The sequence below is a fragment of the Callorhinus ursinus genome, unplaced genomic scaffold, assembly GCF_003265705.2.
Source record: "Callorhinus ursinus isolate GAN/ISIS: 27379988/994484 unplaced genomic scaffold, GSC_fseal_2.0 scaffold2, whole genome shotgun sequence".
In the NCBI taxonomy this organism is placed as follows: domain Eukaryota; kingdom Metazoa; phylum Chordata; class Mammalia; order Carnivora; family Otariidae; genus Callorhinus; species Callorhinus ursinus.
In genome coordinates, this window is record NW_027397064.1 from 58,701,025 (window position 1) to 58,722,620 (window position 21,596).

Sequence of the window (21,596 nt, forward strand, 5' to 3'; positions counted from 1 at the left end):
CCTAAACCTATGGCTCTAGTTCTGCTCCTGTGCAGAGGAGGATACCCTGGCAGTTTTGAAACAATCTTCTCATCCTCCCAGCAATGGAAAAAGTATGGTACTCAGAGTACACTTTATTAAAAAAAATCTGACAGCATTTTCAATAAAGAAACTTAAGGGCACCTGGGTGGCTCAGTTGTTAAGTGTCTGCCTTTGGCTCAGGTCATCATCCCAGGGTCCTGGGATCGAGTCCCGTATCGGGCTCCCTGCTCCGCGGGAAGCCTGCTTCTCCCTCTCCCACTCCCCCTACTTATGTTCCCTCTCTCGCTGTGTCTCTCTCTGTCAAATAAATAAATAAAATCTTAAAAAAAAAAAAGAGAGAGAGAGAGAAACCTAAAAAAATTTTTTTTCTTTCCCCAAATGAACAAACAAAAAACCATGGGACAGAAACTTGCAGAAGAAAACTACACCTTCCAGCCTGGACAAATAGTTAACACACACAAATAGCTTCCAAAATAACTTTTATTACTATATAAAAACAAGTCAAGAAAAAAAATAGATGCGTATTTTTTTCTACAAAATTATAAAATATTTGGGCTACTTCATGTTTTTCCACAAGAAGGCAAATTTAAACACAGTAATCTTTTCCACTTAGAAGTTTTCAGGTATCTCCTAAGGGACAAAGAATAATAGTTTTCTTTTTTCTATACTTTCCTATGTGCAGCTCTGAGACATAGCAGTTACAGTTTTCTGTCAGGATTCTCTAAGAAAGGACCTAACAAGATAAAAAATTCTATCACATGGCAATGAAATTAGCATAACACTTTACTCCTTTCTTGAGCTTTTAGATCTGGCAGTGGTGGTCAACTGGTATGGTACTGCAATTTTCGACTCAGCAGGGAAAAGAGCCTAATTAAAAACAAGACATTCTCTTTATTTTGTCCTTTAGAAAACAGAAACCACTTGTCAGTATTCCTGAAAAAGTCCAATTGCCTTCTTTGTCATTTGATTGTAAGGTCTGAGATGCTGTTTCTAACCAGCGCGGCTTAAATGAAACCACACAAGGCGAGGGAAGGAAAGTGTTCTGGAGGGTGAATTCAGTCTGACACAGAAGCACAGGAAGCTATACGCCTTGGAGAACATTAATTCAAAAAGCATATTCATTTGAGTTTCTCAATAAATCCTTCCAGAGAAAAGGCTTTAGTGTTGATTTAGATGAGTGTTAAAATAAAGCTCCCCCCGCCACCACCCCTGAAATTAGATTATGGGGTAAGCCAAGCCAGACTACCTCTGCTGATGATATAAGCTATAATTATTTGGGAAGGTTTCAATCACTGTTTTGGAAATGATACGTAAGGCTTTCTTCTCCCTTTTTTTTTCCTGTGGACTTTTTAATGAGATATTTTGGGGAGAGATGGCTTTAGGTAGGAAATACCAGCTTTTGAAAGATAAAGGTACAATTACCATTAGAATAAAAAGCCCATTAAAAGAAGAGTCTCAGAAAGGTTTTCTAGATATATTTTACTATGCATTGTTTTCATAAAGGTTGAGGAAGAAAGAAGTTCTTATAATATCCGTAAGATTGCTCTCACATTAGCCCACAAGAGAGAGAAAGTAAAGGGCTGAGATGATGGGTGCTCAAATACTTTGCAATGGAATAGAATATTCTCATGCCAAATTCGTAATTAACTTTTCACTAGTAGCCTCTTCCTTGGCCTTTGTAAAATGGAATGACATCTTCAATCATTGGTGCTGTCGCTGACCCCTTTCCTCCCAAAAAACTCCTGGAATTTGGGGCACCTTTATATACAGAAACATCCATTTATCGAAAATATGTTTGTGTGTGACAGTGCAATTATTCCTTCCACTTGACACCAAAATTGTAGCATGCTCTACCCATATTGAATTTAATTGTGCCTACTATGTGCCAGGCATTGGGCTGGGCACTGGGCATACTTATGACACCATTACCAATTTCGGAAATAGAATTAAATAGGAAGAAAAGAGTATTTTGGCAAGGGAATCTTCAATGGTTAGCCATGAAGCTTAACTGGTATGATGAAGTGAAGCTCATATTCAGTCTATGGAGGTAATTATCACTCAACTTAAAAGGAACTCCACTAAGCACCAAAAAGGTTAAGTGTGTTTGTTGCAAACTCTAAGGTTTTTACCCACATTAAAATCGCAGGGAAAACAAAAACAAAAACAAAAACAAAAACAAATGAAAAGCATCATTTCAGCATAGGCACTATTCTAGGTTTTGGTGGGTTTTTTTTAGATTTATTTATTTATTTTAGAGGGAGAGAGAGCACATGTGCATGCACATGAGTGGGAGGAGGGACAGAAGGAGAGAATCTTCAAGGACACTCCCTGTCGAGCACAGAACCCAAGGCAGGGCTCCATCCCACCACCCATGAGATCATGACCTGAGCCAAAACCAAGTCAGATGCTCAACTGACTGAGCCACCCAGGAGCCCCACTACTCTAGGTTTTAATTTAAGTCAGCCCCGAGTCTAGACAGAAGTGTCCATGCACGAAAGAGGTCACCTCTGAGTCTCAATTCATACTGAGAACCCAAAGCTCCAGATGTCCCCTAAAACTCCACCAACATCAGGAAGGATCTTGGCTATTGCCACTGGGAAGGGCAGACCACAAGTGAATCTCTCCTATCTCCAAACCCAAAGCTATTCAGCAGCTAAGATGCTGAAGAACAAAAATTGTAATTGATTAATCTTGAAAGTTACAGATGTTTTTGCCCAAACCTTTTTTTGTCACCAAGACACAATTTTAAGATCAAAGGGGCATCAAGGTGGGCCATGGCTTGTTGGCAGTGGTGGGGTGCCATGATCTATTTCCAGGTATGGGTGGGCCTCTTTCCTTGGTTATTTGAGGAATCTGCTTTGGAAGAGAGAGCCAGAAGGTAAACTTTAACAACTCCACTGCACTCCAGCAATTGGGATTTATCCAGGGGTGAGTCAGAGTAGGTACAAACTAGTATATAATAGAAAATGTAGCAGAGTAAAATGGTTAGGGTCATGGACTGAGGAGTCAGACAGCCATGTGACAAATCTCAGTTCTATCACTGATGAGCTGTATGACCTTGGGGGAAGTTACTAACATTTCTAAGCTTCAAATCTCCCAGCTGTCAAATGGAGATAATAATAGTACCTACAGTGTAAAGTTTGAGGATTTAACGAGTTAATATTTATAAAGTGCTTAGAACAGTGTCCGGCATGTAATAAGTGCCATGTAAGTACTTTCTAAAATAAAAACAGAAACTTGGGAAAAAGTACTCTTTGAGGTGTGGAGAGCAGTTTATGCTACTACGTAAGCTTTCAGGCATGGTCCATTCTAATTAGGTTTTGGAATCTGGCTTAGAAAGTACACCAAGCCCCAAGGAAGCTTTGGGACGAAGTTGAGATTTGGAAAAACTTCCAGGTCTGAGAAGAGAAGATCTCGTTAGCTACTTTTGGCTCAGTCACTGCTCCAAAATGCTCTAATTATAAACTCCAGTCTCCAGGGCCAATCTGAGCTCAAACTAGTTGGGGAGAGAGCAGAGGGCAGGCACTTGGAAAGGGAACCAGTCACTTTCCTAAATTTTTCCTGTACTCTACTTGTTATCTGTGTAGCATCAACCCTGCCCCAGATCTGACTCTAAAACATTAGGACTGGATTCCCAGAATTAACAGGAAATAACTACACGACAAGAGGCCAGAGATGCTGCCAATTGATGAAATTTACCAACTGAGAGACACATTTTTTTTTTTTTTAGTGTTTTTTTGTTTTGTTTTGGTTTGGTTTGAGAGACACATTTTGATTATCCATTCTATGCAAGGCACTGTGCTAAATGTTTTGGTCCTCAACAAGAAAGAGGTTAACATAACCACCATTTATATCTTCTATTATTTACACAGATCATCTCCTTTCCAATTCAGGTAAGATCATAGACCTCACTACATCAAAAACTAATGATGTAATATATGGTGATTAACATAACAATAAAAAAATTTTTAAAAAAAGATCATAGGCCTCAATCAATACAAACTCTTCCAAGGAATCCTACTTTATGATTAAAAGAAATATTGACTCTGCGGAGCTTAGTCATCCTGGGGCTAAATAGGAGAAGCTAAACTGTAGAGCTGGTTTTTAAAAGTGAAGCTATATGGCCACATCTCTACAACATTCTACATGGTGGATCTCTGTCCAGCCTCATCAACGGTCAAGTTTCTTTTCTTCGCTGTTGTTTCACTATTTAATTTTGAATCTGACGTGTCCACATTGCTGAAGTTGACTGCTAAGCCTTCTGCTCCCTCTCGAGCGCCTCCATTTGGCTGAAGCAGGACAGAATTTGGTTCTTTAGGACGTTGCCACTGTGGTCTGGTGACTATCCAAAAAATGAGTGCCCCATACACCACAATCAGGAGGCCAAGGGTATTTGTGAAAACACCTTCTGGTGGGAATGTACTGTATCCAGAACCCTTCCTACAAAAAAGAGAGAGTGTGTCCAATTACAAATAGGGCGATAAAGCCACATGTCAAACAGTCTTGAATTTATCTGCTTAAAAATGCACACTGGTACACCTTCTATATAAATTCCCTTAAAGTTTGACATTAAGGAGAAATTTAAATTATGCCAAAATAACCCAATTGAAATAATATGGAATTGTTAAAAATGATAAGTATGAAAATAATATAGCACCTGGAACACCTGTAGCACTTAAACATTGGAAAAGGGGTGATACAAAAATGTTTGTACACCATAATCACATCAAAAAGATTAAAAGGGCATGGGTAACTCCAATAGTTGTTTTGTAAGAGTGATACAATTTTTTGGACTTTTTGGTCCTTCTTCCAAACATTATTAATGCTATATTACATTTGTAATGTAATACACTTTTAATATTAAAAATTTTATTACTTTAAATTACATTTTTCCAATGAACAAGTATTTAACATTTTATAGCTCAGATATTATAATTAGGAAAACTACGCAACTTACAGGGCAAAGAACAGTTTCTCAGTCACTCCCGTAAGTACCGCTGCAATCACCGTTCCAAAGATGAGGAGCCCAGAATAGACATGCACGGGCATGACAAGTGCTCGGAGGGAAAGTGGAGCCCAAGGAAGCAGAAAGATGAAAACCCCTAGGAGTAGCTGAACATCAACAGTACAAAGGTTATCATTTAATTTTAAGTTTTAACTAATATTAAAATTATTATTATAAAAGCAATTATGTGCAAAAGGGAAAACCTTCCTACAGAACAAAGGGCATAAGATGAAAAGTACATTTCCCCACTCCAGTTCCACTACTCAAAGGCAACACCTATTACCACTTTCTCAAGTATCCTTCCAGAAAATCTCTATGCCTATACAAGTGTGTGTGTGTGTGTGTGTGTGTGTGAGAAGAGAGACTTTTTAAAGTATAAATGGCATCTTACTATATACTTCTTCTGCATCTTGCTTTTTTCCCTTAATAGTATATCTTGAAGATCTTTTCATGTCAAAACATGTGCATCTGGTTTATTCTTTTCAATGGCTACTCTTCTAGTAATTTACTCAGTTCTATCTGTATGGATGTTCCTCTTTCTAGTTTTTTCCAATCATTAACAAAGCTACAGTGAACATTCTGGTACCTTCTTGTTTGTATTTATCTATTTCCTGAAGATTGCCAAGTAGAAGAGGAAATAAAAGATTTTCAAGTCACTAAAACCAGATACAATAGGACACCTTTAGTCAGTTCAATCTAAAACAGTACATGCCGAGAAGTTGACAATTTTGTTTTATGAGGAAACAATGAATTCTGCAGAGAGGTTATCTCCATTTCCTTGACAATTAAATCCATAGCAGGATGCTTCTCTGCAGAGGAGAGCAAGATTCCTATGGAAATGAAGTCTGGTGACACTTTCAGTGTGTTTTGTTTTGTTGCCCCACAGCCCCTCCCCATTAAGTATTGTCTTCTCCTCAAGAAAATGAAGACCACTGAGCTACTGAATTTAAAGGGGTGTTTTTTCAGGTACCTACTTTGGATCTACCACCCAAACAAAACAAGTAGAGGGGAGAACAGGGAGAAATACAACATCACTGTTCATCTTTTGTGACTGAGGTCAAAGGACCTTTTCTGGGGGACACCAGAAAAATGAAGGCAGAAGGGGTCTGAGACCCTAAAACACATTGAGAATCAGCTTCTGGGACATGGTAATGAATGGAAGTTAAGAAATGCATTTGATAGGCTGATGCACATATTTTATTGTCTGCTTAAGGCCACAAATGCCTGAATGTATGAGAAATGGTACAGAGGGTCCCCCTTGGTGGTTCAGAATGTTGCTAATTCTCCTTCAGTGATGTTTAGTGATTGTATTAGTATCAAAGGGCAAGCATTCTGACGTACAGGTTGTGCTTTCTCCCTGAAAAGGGGGCTCAGGTAAGTGGCCATCAAGGATTTAGCACATCTACGCTTCTGTGAGTAAAGTCACCACAACTTTTCTGTGACTTGCCCATGGAAATATGTATCTTCCATATTTCTGTTCTCCTGACTCTTCATTCCTAAGATTCTGTTTTCTTTTATTTCTTTCAGGATTTATCATGTGTGCCTCTTGTAATCCCGTGGGGCTCAATGATCGAAGCAGGCAGGGTACCAGAAATTGGCTTACAGGACCCCAGGCGATTTAACTCTCCTTAAATGTTACTTTCACCATTAAAAAAATAATTTTTTGGCAAAAGAAAATTACTTTTAAGAGGAAAGGAAAAAAATTGCAGAATGCTTAACTTTGATTAAAAGTGTTCCAAATGGTACAAATTTATAATAATTTTAAAAAAATTATAATTTTTAATAATATTCTTTATTTCCTTTTTACTGTCTTAGCCTTACCAACTTACAAGTAGTACGGTAACTTGAAACCAAGTGGACTGAAACAAAATCCCTTTGTCCTTTTAAGTCACTGGTTCTTGAAGTGTTGTTCATAGAAGACCTGCATCAGAAACACTTGGGCCTTTCTTTAAAGAGATCCCTGGGACACACCCACAGCTGCTAAATCAGAACTTCTAGGAGTCGGGCTCAGGAATCTGCATTTTAATAGAATGCCCAGGCAATTCTTAATACATGTTAAAGTCTGAAGATCACTCACCGCTTTTGACTCACATAAATTGTTTCAGAGATATGGGTTAACTACAGTCTGGAAAATCCCTAAAAGTGAAGGCAGTGGAATCATCCATTATCTTCAGCCTCAAACACATATTAAGTGCCAACTATGGAAAACAAAGTGCTCCAGTGTTTAGAAACCATCACCTACAGAAAGCTGTTCTTCACCACAATCGAGTTCTTAAGAGAGTTTAAGAAGAATAGAATCTCATTAAAAATTATTATTAAGATATCAAAGTGAAAGGGTAGTATGATCCTAATTATAATTAAAATTTTTTTAAATGTATATTCATAGGCATAATAAAAGCCTAAAGGAAATAAGCCAAAATACAATGATACCTCTAGATTATGGCATTATCAGTGATTTTTGTTTTTTCTTTTTTTCCCTGTATTTTATAAATTTTAAAGTTAATGTATATTACTTTTATAATTGGAAATAGACAATAAAAGTTTACTTTTAAAGTTCCTATACTAAATACCTGGCCTTTATCAGTTAATTATTAATTATTATCTGCTCACCTACAAATGTATTTTACTACTCCAGTTTTATCTCACTTTATGAAACAAATGAGTTTTTTTTAAAAAAGATACGTGTGAACTTTGAGACCTAACAATAACTTTTGTTTGCAAACATCATTAATGAAACCAGGAAATATCTGCCTAGCTAGCTTTTGTATTAGGTATGATTTCCTTTTTCTTTTTTTAACTGTAGAGGTGGATTTAATGAGCAATCAAGTGATTTACAGATTATTATATGGAGGTCCTCTCCATTTTTCTGCTATTTTATATACTCACTCATTCCTGCATTTAAAGCACATATTGCTGGGTCCCATCCCTAGAGTTTCTGATTCAGCAGATCTGGAGTGGAACTTAAGAATCTATATTTCTAATTTCCCCAGTGATGCAAATGATGTTGTTCTAGGGACCACACTTTGAGAAGCCCTGTCTTGGGCCATTTCCAAGTTGCATTCTTCAAACATAAAAGCATGTTTCTTCCAGGGATTAAAACATCTAATTAGCACGAACTAGAATATGTCCAAAGGTTTTTTATAAAGAGACGACACACAAATTGAACACTATGTTCCCCTGTCAATATCCCACATCTCCTTGCTGCACCGTCTTGCATCACAACTACCTGGTGGTACCCCAGCACTGGCTCAGCCATCTTCAGGACTACCTCTGGTCTGCTAGGTACTACTAGAGGAAATCACACAGCCAAGGACACTGGCATCACTATAAATTCATGACTGTGATGCCCACAGTTATGAGCACTTCAATACTGCTCAACAATCTTTCTATTGTCTGATTTCTCAGCTGGTCCCTTTTCCTCAAACTACTTGCTGTCCCGTGTGCCTTCTATTAGCAGATGATTTTATTACCACCTCATGTGGAAAACAGAGTCTCACTTTTCTGCCACTGAACCAAACAAACCAAAAAAGCACCCCAAGCCAACAATTCCCTCCTTTCTTCAATTACAACAGAGTTGCTGTTCAATTTTCCAGCTGGGCTCTGCAACCTGCTTCCTGAAGACATAGCTGTAGATTCACTCCAGCATTTACGACCTCTCCTTCTCTACCAGTGCCATCTTGGGTGCATTTTAACATGCTGGAGCTTCTCACAATGAAAAGAAGTTAAAACAAAAACAAAAAAAAAACTCAACCAAAACCCCTGACTCCCATCCCTGTCCGGTTACCATCCTCTCGCGCTCCTTGCCTTCTTGCCCAAAACTCTTGACTGAGTTGCCTATTTTTCACCTTCTACTCCTTCTTCAGTCCATTGAAATCTGGATTCTGCCCTCCAGGAAAATTGCTCTCCAGGGTCATCAGTGACTTCCAGGTCACTCAATCCAAAGGACAGTTTTCAGACCTTATTTTCCTTGACTTCTTACAGCATGTGACACTCCCTCAGCCCTTTGTTCCCTCTCTAACGTTCCTTTTCTCATCCCCTGACTTGCTCAAGCCTGCAAGTAACTTTCATCTCTTTACCACTGACTTTCCAAATCTCATTAATTCTACCTTTGAACTATCTTTAGAAACTATCCACTTTGCTCACTGCTACTCCTACACCCCATGCCACAATTGTTTCTCATTTGAACATCTGTACTTCAAGCTAGTCTATCTACCTGTACTCCTGTCCAGCCTCCAATTCATCTTCCATAACTCCACTCCCAGTAGACTGACCTCCTTGTTTCCCAAACAAAGCAAACTTTTACCCACATACCATCCCATTCCCCTCTTATACGCCCCTTTCACCACCAACCTCATGACTTCAGGTTTTGGTCTGACTTCCTTTATCCCCTGTACCATACGAGAGCTCTCCCAGAACACTCCATACCCACCTTATCTACCAAATACAGAGAGACCAGTCTCCCTTGTAAGTTATATGAGGACAGAAAGCATGTTTCTTTGGATCCATGCTTGTCTTGTGAACAACACATCCTCTACAGCCTAGCAAGGAATCTAATGCACAATAGGTATTTAGCTTTGTTGAATAAGTGGACTAATGAACAAAATTTCATTCACATAAAATGTATCTTCTCAACTATGAAGGTGCCTAGGATCCATAGCAGAAATAAAATAAAAAATGCCATCTTTAGGTTGTAAAGGAGCCTTCCACAAGATTTATACTTCTAATAACAATAGCTGACTTGTGCCATTCTAGTATGCTAAGCCCTAGGCTGAGCATTTCTGTGCATTATTTGGCTTTGGTTACGATGTTGTGAAGGATGTATCAAAAGCCTTAATTTATAGGTGAGAAAACTAGGTTCAAAAAGATTCAATAATTTGTCTTAAGGTCACCAGCGACAAATGGATGAACCTGATTCAAACTGAGATCTCCCTGATTACAAATCCCGTGTTCTTAAACACTACTTCCTCTCTGGACCTGAGCAAGAAAAGAGGGTTCAGATTTCCTCCTGCTAACCAAAGTCATAAAGTTGTGAAATGACCTTTCTGAGAAGTCTAGTTAGCACACAAATAAAACAACAAAAGATAAGAATTTGAGTATTTCAGAGAGCAAAAGAGAATCTTGAGAGATTTTAAAATGTTTTTAATTCACCCAAGTTTAATATTAGAAAAATCTGATACAACTGATTATATTAACAGATTAAAGAAGACAAGCTTTTGATTGGTCTCAAACAGCATGCTTGTGAACTCCCAGGAGGGCCTGTGAGCACATATTGCTGGGCCCCCCACCCAGAGTTTCTGATCCAGCCGTTCTGGAGTAGAACCCAAGAATCTGGTTTGTTTTGACCTCAGGGGAAGGGAAGATCTCACCAACAAATTACCAAAATGAAATAAAAAATCATAACCTTAAAGGAAAAGATGAATTTGTTTCATTAAAATTGAGAATTTCCATTTATCAGAAAACACTAACAAAAGAGAAAATATAAGCTTCAAACTGGAAGATATATATAAGCAATACATGTAAATGAAAAGGAATCTGACACAGAACTCCTACATATCTTCAAGGAAAAGAAAAAAAAACCCTCATTTTTCAAATGGACAAAAGATATGAACAGGTATTTCTTAGAAGAGAAACATGAGTAATCAGTGCAATAAACATTAAAACTACAAGAAGACATCATTTTATACCCACTAGTTTGGCAATCATTAAAAAGTCTGAAGAGGATGACTGTCGGCAAGGATGTGCCTTATGGGAAGGAACACTTACACTGCTGGCAGGAACACACTGGGATCAACCACTTTGGAAAACAGTTTCTTTTTTAGGCTGAGTATATAACTCCCCTCGTAAGTATATGCCCAGAGTAATCTTTGCATATGAGGGCCATTATATATAAATGTTCAATATAGCATTGTTTCAACAGAGGACAACTGAAAATGGCCCAAATGTCTACTAGCAGGAGAACGGATAAGTAAATTCATGATATATTTGTACAATGGAATACAAAAGTAAAAAGGAATACAGCTAGAGGAATCAATATGGTTGAATCAGTAGAATGAAAAAAAAGTTACAATAGAATACAAATATTACAAGACTATTTTTTAAAAAGTAAAAAAGCAAAACTAAACAACATATTATTTGGGGATTCACAGTATGCAGTAAAATTATAAAGAATAACAGGGAATGACAAAAAAACTTCCAGAGAATGGTTACCACTAGGGGCTAGGGTAGGTAGAGAGATCTGGGATCCAGGTAGGAGTGGGTAGGGAGTCTATGTATTCTAAATTAGGCTGGATGGTGGAAGCATAGCAGTTAATTTTATCATGATCTGTAACTTCTAAATACATACAAGAGGGCTTTTTAAATTCAGAACCTCAAAGAGCTTTTATTTATATGGGCTATGTCTATTGATATTTACCATAGTAGAAATTAAAGCTGAAACTTCTAAAAATACTTATTCATTTAACAATGATAAATTCTCTACATATTTACATAAATAACATGTCTTATGGAAAAATAACTATATTATGTGAAACAAAAAAATAGTGAGTCAAGTGACATGTTTGCAAATCATTTCAAGGTCTGATTCAATAGTGGATAATTGGATTCCTCTATTTGTCTCCACATTCGGTCTTATAGGATAGCACATATAATGCAGCCTCTGGAAAAGTCCCCCGAACACTTGTGAGGAACTGAGACAAAGACAAATACCATCTTAGTATTATGAAAAGAGCTTTGAACAGAAAGACCACCTGAAAAATCTTGGTTACCCCGCCCCGTTCAGGGCTTCCTGGACGTTTCCTTTGAAAACTACTCTAAGAGGATGCCTTGGAAGCAGAGAGAAGGAACACCTCAGAAAGATGAAATGAAAGAATAAGAAAATTTGGGAGGAGAGTGTCATAAAGAAATTTCAGCTTAATTTCCTCTTCAAAGGGGTAAATAAAGGATCTCTGCTTTGCCGAGGAATCATTCCTGTGATTGTTTTGGGGGCTGTGGAATTGGGCAGGGGGCAGGCAGCAGATCAGATGATCCAGCCTGGTCCAACCCCCTGTCCAAGTGCCTCAGTCAAGAGAACACTTAAGATACAAGCAGACCCAAACACATTTTTACACAGTTTAATCTATGGACTCAGGAAAGATGGGCCCTCTTTTTTGGGGGGGTAGGCTCAAGGATCTCAGGAGCCACCTAGCTGAGGGAAGCAGAGGTGATATGCAGAGAACACAGCCCAGTGAGAGTTCACTTTGGACCTCTGATAATTCCTTATTGTTTAAAAATGCCTCAGAGGCTAGATGTCACAAGTCGGAAAGAATTCTCACTTGAAATGCTTTACGATCCAGAGGTAAACATGAGGAAGGAGGAAGACCTTTCAGCCTTCATGGCTGCAGCCTTTGTTGCTTGCCTCGCTCTTTACTTACTGAAATCACCTGGACACTGGCTTCACTTGGCAGAAAAAATCCTGGCACGGAAGCTCCGCTCACCCCCAACAGCGCTAAGGTAAGAGGATCCGAACTTGACGGTCTCTCCCGCGCTCTTCATACTCGGTGGCAGGACTGATTCTTTAAGTGTTCTTGGGTGGGGGCGGGGCGTGCAAACCAGCCTCACAATCTCGGCGAACGGCCCGCCAGCGCGGGTAAGCTCTGGGACCCAAGGGCAGGCAGCCGGGGCCATGGAAGCCGGCAGAAAGACAGCAGCTACTGCTGCTCCCGGAAAGTGGGGCTTCCTGTTCTCCGCCAGCAAGTGGCAGCTCCAGGAACCTCCACCGAGAACTCGTCTTGATTCAGACAGAGAAACTGCTTCCCCTTTGCACTTTTGACTTAAGAAAACTGACAGAAGCATGTCTCTGTCAAAGCATATTTCTGTGGCTCATGAATTTTTACAACTAAGAATATGGAGGCAGGACTCTTTGTAAATCATAAGGAGGGAGCATAGCGCCTATCAAAAGCGAAGAAAGCAAGCTTGGAATTGATTTCTTTCCTCTGGGAAAGGAAATGTTCTTTCCTGTCATTACGTCCTGAGCACACCTGGGTGATCTGTTCTGTCACTTCTAGGGAGAAGCAATGCAAATAGCTTGAAAACAGCTGTTATGCAACAAAGGAATAAAGCTGGAATGTAGTCCTCTTGTCCTGACAGGACACCGATCATGGTTCCTGAACAACCACGGGCACTAAGCACAACGTGTGTACTCACAGCTGTGGTGAGGGGACGCCCATTTGCTTGTTTAGTTTTAGAAAACTATGTAGGGGCGGCTGGGTGGCTCAGTCGGTTGAGCATCTGCCTTAGGCTCAGGTCATGATCCCAGGGTCCCGGGATTGAGCCCCGCGTCGGGCTCCCCGCTCAGCCTGGAGCCTGCTTCTCCCTCTCCCTCTGCCCCTCCCCTAGCTTATGCTTTCTTCCTCTCTCTCAAATAAATAAAATCTTAAAAACTATATATATATGATTTTATGTAACATATGATTTACTTATATTTAAAACAAAAGAGCTACATGTTCAAGCAAGTCAAATAAGATACATGTAAAAATAACCCCCCAACGAATCCTACCCACTCCCACAATGGTAGTAGTTTGGTATATTCTCTCACGCCTTTCTTTACACATCAACACATATATGCTTTTTTTCTTTCTCTTTCCTTTTTTTTTTAAATGACATTTTACTATATCTATTACTTTTCAGTATTTTTTATACTGAAGAGCATATCATGATTTCACTCTTGGTCAGTAGACAGAGCTACATTCCTTGTAATACCTTTATAATATCCACCATCGATTTACCACAGATTATTTAACCATTCCCTATTGATGGGCATTTAGGTTGCTTCCCGTTTCCTGCCCACACAAACAGTGCCGCACTAAAAAATCCTTTTTCGAGTTCCTTATGTTACAGTTATTTTACTTCCGCTCTCTCTGAATGTGGGATTGCTAGGTTAAGGGTAACGATATTTAAAAAACAACTTTAGTAGATAGTAACAAACTACTTCCCTAAAATTTGTTAACAGTGCATTTCCTACCAGCAGTGGAAAAGCAGAAGTGGAAAGCACCCTTTACCTCACACCCTTGGCAGCAAGGAACATCACCACTGTTGTTGTGATAGTCTTGTGGGGAAAAATGACATTTTATTGTTGTCCTCACATTTTCCTAACTTCTTAGTGAGGTTGGACATTTTATCATATGCTTATTGGTGATTTAAGTTTTTCTTCTTTGACATGCCTATTCAAATTTTCTGTTTATTTTTCTGTGAGGTTGCCTTTTTATCACTAATTTTAGGAGTTGTTTTATATATTAGGGACACCTGGGTGGCTCAGTCGATTGAGCATTCGGCTCAGATCATGATCCCAGGGTCCTCGGATTGAGTCCCACATCGGGCTCCTTGCTCAGCAGGAAGCCTGCTTCTCCCTCCGCCTGCCACTCCCCCTGCTTGTGCTCTCTCTCTCTCTCTGACAAATAAATAAAAAATCTTTAAAAAAAAAGGAGTTGTTTTATATATTAAATGCATTAACCCTTAACACATGACATGATTATTCCCCATATCCCTTGGTGCAGTTTCTGTTGACTTTGGTATATTTGCCCCATATAATTTTTAAAAAATTTTTATGTAATCAAACATGTCTTTCTTTTCCTTTATGACTTGTGATTTCTTGTCAACCCTATGGACTCCCCAACCTCAGATTATACAGATTATATGCTTCTTAGTTTTCTTTTTCTCTTTTCATTGGCTTTGTTTTTTTAATATTTAGAATGTTAATCTATCTGGAATCTTTTTTCTTTTGTGTTATATACAGAGTCCTTTTGCTTATTTATTTGGTTTCTTCCAAATGGATAACCCATTATGATGGTAGCATTTATTAAATAAGCAAAATTCTTTCTCCACTAAATTGAAATACCATAGTGTCATAGAAAAAGTTCTCGTACATACTTGGACTGTTTCTGTCCTCTCTGTTCTTTCCATGGCTATAATTTGTTTACTTTTGTTTTAATAACTTGTTTTGAATAAGGCAGGTCTCCCTTCGCTTCTTTTTCAAAATGTTTTGATTATCCTTGGATATTTACTGTGCAAGTTTAAGACTCCCATCAAGCTTAAAATTAGAATTATATTAAAAATAAATATGGTTGAAGAGGGAAAGATATTTCTATATTAATTTTTCTCTTTTAGTAACATGGTATCTCTCTAATTATACCATGTTTTCTCAATAAGATTTTATAGTCTTTTACGTGTTCTTTTTTTTTCTTTTTTAAGATTTTATTTATTCAGGGAGGGTATGTGCTATGGTGAGTGCTGTGAATTGTGCAAGACTGTTGAATCACAGATCTGTACTTCTGAAACAAATAATGCAATATATGTTAAGAAAAAAAAAAGATAGCAGGAGAGGAAGAATGAAGGGGAGTAAGTTGGAGGGGGAGATGAACCATGAGAGACGATGGACTCTGAGAAACAAACTGAGGGTTCTAGAGGGGAGGGGGGTGGGGGGATGGGCTAGCCTGGTGATGGGTATTAAAGAGGGCCCATTCTGCGTGGAGCACTGGGTGTTATACACAAACAATGAATCATGGAACACTACATCAAAAACTAATGATGTAATGTATGGTGATTAACATAACAATAAAAAATTTAAAAAAAGATTTTATTTATTCATTTGAGAGAGAGAGAGAGAGAGCACAAGCAAGGGGGAGGGGCAGAGAGAGAGGGAGAAGCAGACTCCCTGCTGAGCAGGGAGCCTGATGCAGGACTCGATCCCAGGACCCCGAAGGCAGACACTTAACCATCTGAGGCACCCAGGCGCCCCCGTATCTTACATATTCTACATATAGGTTTTACACCCTCATTGTTCAATTTATTCCTAGGTATTTTATAATTTTATATCCATATTATAAATGAATTCTACTTCTTATTCTAGGTGGTTATTTCCAGTTTAGGCAAAAGTTCTTGAATTATGAATGGCGATCTTATATCCAGCCACCTTTCCAAATGCTCTTACTACTCTAGCCATCTCTTGGGTTACTAGACATACATTACATGATCTGCAAACCAAAAAGTCACAAATTCTCTATTATTTATGCAGATTTTTTTCATTATCTTGTAGCTAAAACCTCTAAAATAAAGTTGAATTACAAAGGAAGGAAGCACCAATATCTTATTAATTTAACAGAAATGTCTTCAGTATTTCACAGTTTAAATTGGTGTTTGCTGTTGGATGTTAGTAAATGTGTTTGTCATCGGAGCCACCATCTTAGGTGTAGGAGTATGTAATGCACAATGGGGCCACATCTAAGAAGAGTTTGTTTTCTCTCGGTGTACTGGAATAGTTGAAAGTACCTGTTCCTAGAAGGTCAAAGGTATAAAACAGTAAGGACCCAATGCCTTTTTTAGTGATAGATTTCAAATAACCTTACCAGTTTCGTTTAATATTATTGGCCAGTTTAGGTTTTCTAATTCCTCTTGGATCAAATCTGGTAGTTTATATTTGGCAAGAAAATAGTCCTTTTTTCTTTCTTTAAGATTTTTAAGCATATTACTGTATATTAAAATTTCATAATCTGTCCTAATTTCAAAATACTTTTTGTATCTATGATTATCTTTCTTTCTTATTCGAAGGTTGTATATTTTGTTTTTTCTCAATCAGGTTTGCAATGGTTTATCTATTTTATTATTTTTTTAAAGAACCAGATTTTCATTTCACTTACAATTTCTTCTATTTTTTATTCATAGTTGTGGGAGGCTGAATCATGCTGCCCCCACACCTGCAAAGATATTCACACCCTAATCCCTGAAAGCTATGAATATGTTATGTTACATGGCAAAAGACACTTTGTAAATGTAATTAGTTTATGGATCTTATGATTGGGAGATAATCTTGGATTATCTGGACAGCTCTATATAATCACATGACTCAGTAACAGTATTTTATCTAGTCCGTTTTAATTACTGCACTCAGAACCACAGAACCCTCTCACAGGAAAGCTACATAGCTTTTGGGTGGTTTCCATTCTGTTCCTCAGAGATACACCCTCCAGCTGAGGATGCTCAAAGGCTAGCTGAGTGATCATGGGGACATCGTGGGAACAGCAGAACTAAGTGCTTGTGGAGAGGGCCCCGGACTTGGGCCTGAGTCCCAGCTCTGCCTCTGGCTGTGTAACTTGCACATCCTCAGCACCAGCAAAGGCCATCTCCCATGAAGGATTAGGGGAGATAAGCAGAATGCTTCACACAGTGCTCCCTCTCCTGTATTCCACATCCTGAAGTGGTGCAGAGGAAGTGAGACAAAGTGAGGGGAACGGACCGCTGAAAGCAGAACACGGAGCGGAGAAAAGTTCTGAAGAGATGCCAGGAAGGAAGCCAAGGGGGTCCCCAAAGCAACAGGCAGCATCCTCAGTGGCCTCTGCTCTTGCCATCCTACTCTCTGGGAGGACCCACCACCTGCTGGCGGATAAAAGCTGCCTCCCAGACGAGAACACTGAGGGAAAATCAGCCTTGAGGACGGGAGGTCTGAGCTAGGCTCAGCTATCCAATTTGAGATATTTTTCTTGTTCCTTCTTATCAGTAAGATCATGTTTGATTCAGGGTTTTCTCTGTGCTCCCATCCTGTCTGGTCTCTAATCCCTACCGCCAGTCATGGTAATGCAAACTTAAATAATCAAATAGTGTCCATACATACATTAACTTTTATTTAATTAAAATTCAAGAAGACTTAAGGCTTTAAAAGCCTTTCTTTAAAAAGAAAAATGACAGATACCTGGTAAGAGGTCTTTTTCTAAAAGGTCATACATTCATATATTTTAAGATATGCCTTGTTGGGGGTGGTGCCTGGGTGGCGCAGTCAGCTGAGAGTCAGACTCTTGGTTTCGGCTCAGGTCATGATCTCAGGGTCGTGAGATCGAGCCCCACGTCAAGCTCTGTGCTCAGCATGGAGTCTGCTTAAGAATTTCCCTTTTATTCTGCCCTCCCCCCCATGCTCGCGTGCGCTCCCTCTCTCAAATAAATAAATAAATCTTAAAAAAAAATGCGCCTTGGGATTTTATGGATTCACTCCAGTTTCTTCTCCTATATTCACAGAAAACTAAAGTTTACATTGATATCCCAATTAGGTAGCTGGATATATACTGTACTAAGCAAGGAAAATGAATTGACATAGTTGACAAAGATTTTTCACCAAAGTGGTTAACACCAAAAAGACCTTTAAAATTAACCTTTTACTTCAGTGACTAGAACAGCCAAATCCCTATCACACTCCATTAGCTTATGTTTAAATACGGTGATCCCAAAAGTATGTGTTTTTACTAAGTGAGGAAAGGGGAAAACTAAACTAACCACTGAGCCTTCAAAATCTAACAAAGAAGTAAAATTCATGTTTTTATTCATAAAGTTAGAAAAAAGCAGTGATAGAGAATATGGGGAAAAAATCTGCAGCTCTTGCCTATGCTTGTTTATTTAGCACATGGAACTGCACATGGCAGTTTCCCTACACAGATCTGTCCCTATCTAAAATCTCACACTCAAGCTTAAAGACTGTGAATTCTGCAGTTCTGGTGGCCCCTCAGGGAACAATACCGACAATGGAAACAAAATGGAGCAGAGCCGGGTAGGGGAATGAGAAGATGATTTCCAAGAAATATGAATGTATAGAAAACATCTACGGTATCTGAACTGTTTTACTTTTTATAATGTGTTTATAAATACACCGAGACACTGACCTGTAAGATGTAGAGTATGACAACCGTCAGCCCGACCCAGCTGTGTAGACTGTACATGTTGGGGATACTCAAGGCATTGTGGAAATCAAAAACGGACACCAGAGCGATAATTACGAGAATGGCAGCAACGGTGTGTAACCCTGCATGGATGGACTTCATCAGGAGCTTGCTGCATTTCCAGGTCCATGGCAGTCTGTATACAATGATGGCTAGAAAGAGACGAAAGTGGACAGCATGTGGTGTTATTTTTAATCAACACAAGTTGAACACTTTGACGCACCAAACACTCCCTCTTCCATGAAACCCCTTTCACTTGGCTTCTGCTTCTCCCCTCTTCCCTGCCTCTCACGAGTTCATTCTTGGGCTCCTTTGCCAGCATCTTTATTACTCCCAACTTATGAACAAACCCTGGTAGCTCTCAGCCTCAGTTCTAAGACTTTTCCTCTGTGGGTGACCTCATTCACTCTTCCACTGAGATGTCACCTACATGGCAGGGACTCCAAAATTCATATCTCCAGACCAGAACTTTCTTCTGAACTCCAGACCCACATGATTCAACAACTTCTTGACATCGCTATATAGATGCCTCTGTATATCTCATGCTCAGCAAATCCAAAACTAAATTATTAATCTTATGACCTGTTTTTTGTGTGTCTTAGTTTGATAAGAAAAGACAGACTAAGGAATAGAAAAATATGCACCAAGATTTAAATAGACAAAAGAATATATCCCAGTATTTTACCAAAAAGTGTATCCAAAAATAGAGAGAGAAACATAAGCAAAATATCAACTTCATTAGTCAACAGAGAAATGCAAATTAAAATCAAATGAGAATATGTCTACCATATATCTGAATGGCTAAACATGAAAAATGCCAAGTATTGGGGAGGATTTAAAGCAATCAGAGCTCTCACGTTCTACAATAGGAGAGTAAATGAGAACAAACACTCTGGAAAACCAGCAGCATTTATTCAAGCTAAACTTATGTGCAACTTATGATCCAGCAATTCTACTCCTGGGTATATGCTCCAAAGGAATATGTACATATGTTCACCAAAAGACATACACTAGAATATTATTAGCAGCACCATTTGTAGTGGCCAAAAACTAGAAACTCCCCAAATGCCCATCATTAATAGAATGAATAAATAAATTGTGATATATTCACAGCATAGAATAATATACAACAAAGAGAACGAATAATCTATAACTAGAACTTCACCCAATGATATGGATCAACCTATAACGTCCATGCCAAGAAACAAGACATAAACAAGTATATGCTGTATGGATTCAATTTATACAAAGTATAAAAACAAGCAAAACTCATCTTTGCATTAAGAAAAGTCAGGATAGTTGTTACCCTTGTAAGGAAAAAGTATAGTAACTGGAAAGGAACATAAAGAGATTTCTAGCTTCCTGCTAATATTCTGTTTCTCAGTCTGGGTGCTGGTTGTATAAATATTCACTGAGGGAAGATTCATCAAGCTATACATTATATGTACACTTTTTTGCATGTAGATTAAACTTCCACAAAAACATTTTTGAAAGCATTTTTTTTAATTGTCCTGGTTTAAGCAACAGATTATATGGTCACCTTAACCAGCATGCAATTAATTTTTGTTCTGAAGACAATATCCTGCCGCTACCCACCCTCATTCCCACCCCTCTGGTCCATGTCAGGGAAAATTTAGAGATCCGAAAATGTATGGAAGGTTGAAAAAGTTTGAAGAATATTTCCTTGGAAGATGGATTCCATTATGTCAGCAGTGTATCCTGTATATTGCTTAGTTCCAGTAAGAAAAAAAGAAGCACATTCCCACTAAAGACATTTATAATTTGAAAGTATAGAACTTCATAGGATCACAAAAATGTATGAGATTATCTAATCTATTCTCAGGCAGAAACACATATAAACCTACAAAGACAGATGTGAATTCAGCCTCTTTAAAGCTTTCAGCACAAGATGCCAACTTTCCTGTCCTTTGGTTCTATTCCACAACACCTGACAGCCTTCACTATTAAGATAGCATTCTTTTCAGCTAATCCAAAGTGTGAAGGATTGCTCCTTACTAATTTTAGTGCATATATGGATGTCTTATAAATGTTGATTGGTTATATTTCCTTGAGGACACAGAGACTTTTCGGATAATCATTTCTATATTCGGTGAATCTTTTCAAGCCATTTAGTGCAACCAGGTAGACCAGTTGATCCTTAAACAAGGTTCTGCCACTTGACCATTGAGCAAAGTTAGGGGTAATGACCTACACACAGTTGAAAATCTGCATATAACTTTTGACTCCTCCAAAATTTAATTACTAATAGCCTACTGTTGACTGGAAACCTTACCCATAACATAAACAGTTGATTAACACATATTTTGTATGTTATATGTATTATATACGGTATTCTTAGAATGAAATAAGCTAGAGAAAAGAAAATGTTGAGAAAATCATAAGGAAAAACATTTACAGTAGAGTGTGTTTATCAAAAAACATCCACCTGTATGTGGACCTGTACTATGGTTCTAACCCATGCTGTTCCAGAGTCAACTGGAACTTTTTTTTAAGACTGTATTTATTTATTTGAGAGAGAGAGAGAGAGAGAGAGCGCATGAGCAGGGGGGAGGGGCGGAGGGAGAAGGAGAAGCAGACTCCCAAAACTCGAAACTTGATCCCAGGACTCTGAGATCATGACCTGAGCCGAAGGCAGATGGTTAACCCACTGAGCCACCCAGGTGGCCCTGTCCTTTTTTAAGAGCTAGTTCAAAGTCCGTTCTCATCCCTACTTTATCCTCTCTGAGGGCAGGAATGCGTTTTTCTGTTTTTCCTTGTACCTGAGCCTAGGACAGCCCTGGGCTCAAAGTAAATAGATCCATAAGCATGTTTTTTTA

The 21,596-nt window shown here is 38.6% G+C and overlaps 1 protein-coding gene across 1 annotated transcript in view; it reads right to left on the minus strand.

Moving 5' to 3' along the window:
* Positions 1-483: 483 nt before the first annotated feature.
* Positions 484-21,596, minus strand: part of CYBRD1 (cytochrome b reductase 1) — a 34,286-nt gene continuing 13,173 nt past the window's right edge. The window contains exons 2-4 of the mRNA XM_025853226.2: positions 18,703-18,911; positions 4,979-5,133; positions 484-4,461 (exon numbers count right to left, since the gene is read on the minus strand). Of these exons, the coding sequence (XP_025709011.1) occupies positions 4,164-4,461; positions 4,979-5,133; positions 18,703-18,911 (662 nt within the window). The 3' untranslated portion in view covers positions 484-4,163. The remainder of the gene's footprint in view (positions 4,462-4,978; positions 5,134-18,702; positions 18,912-21,596) is intronic.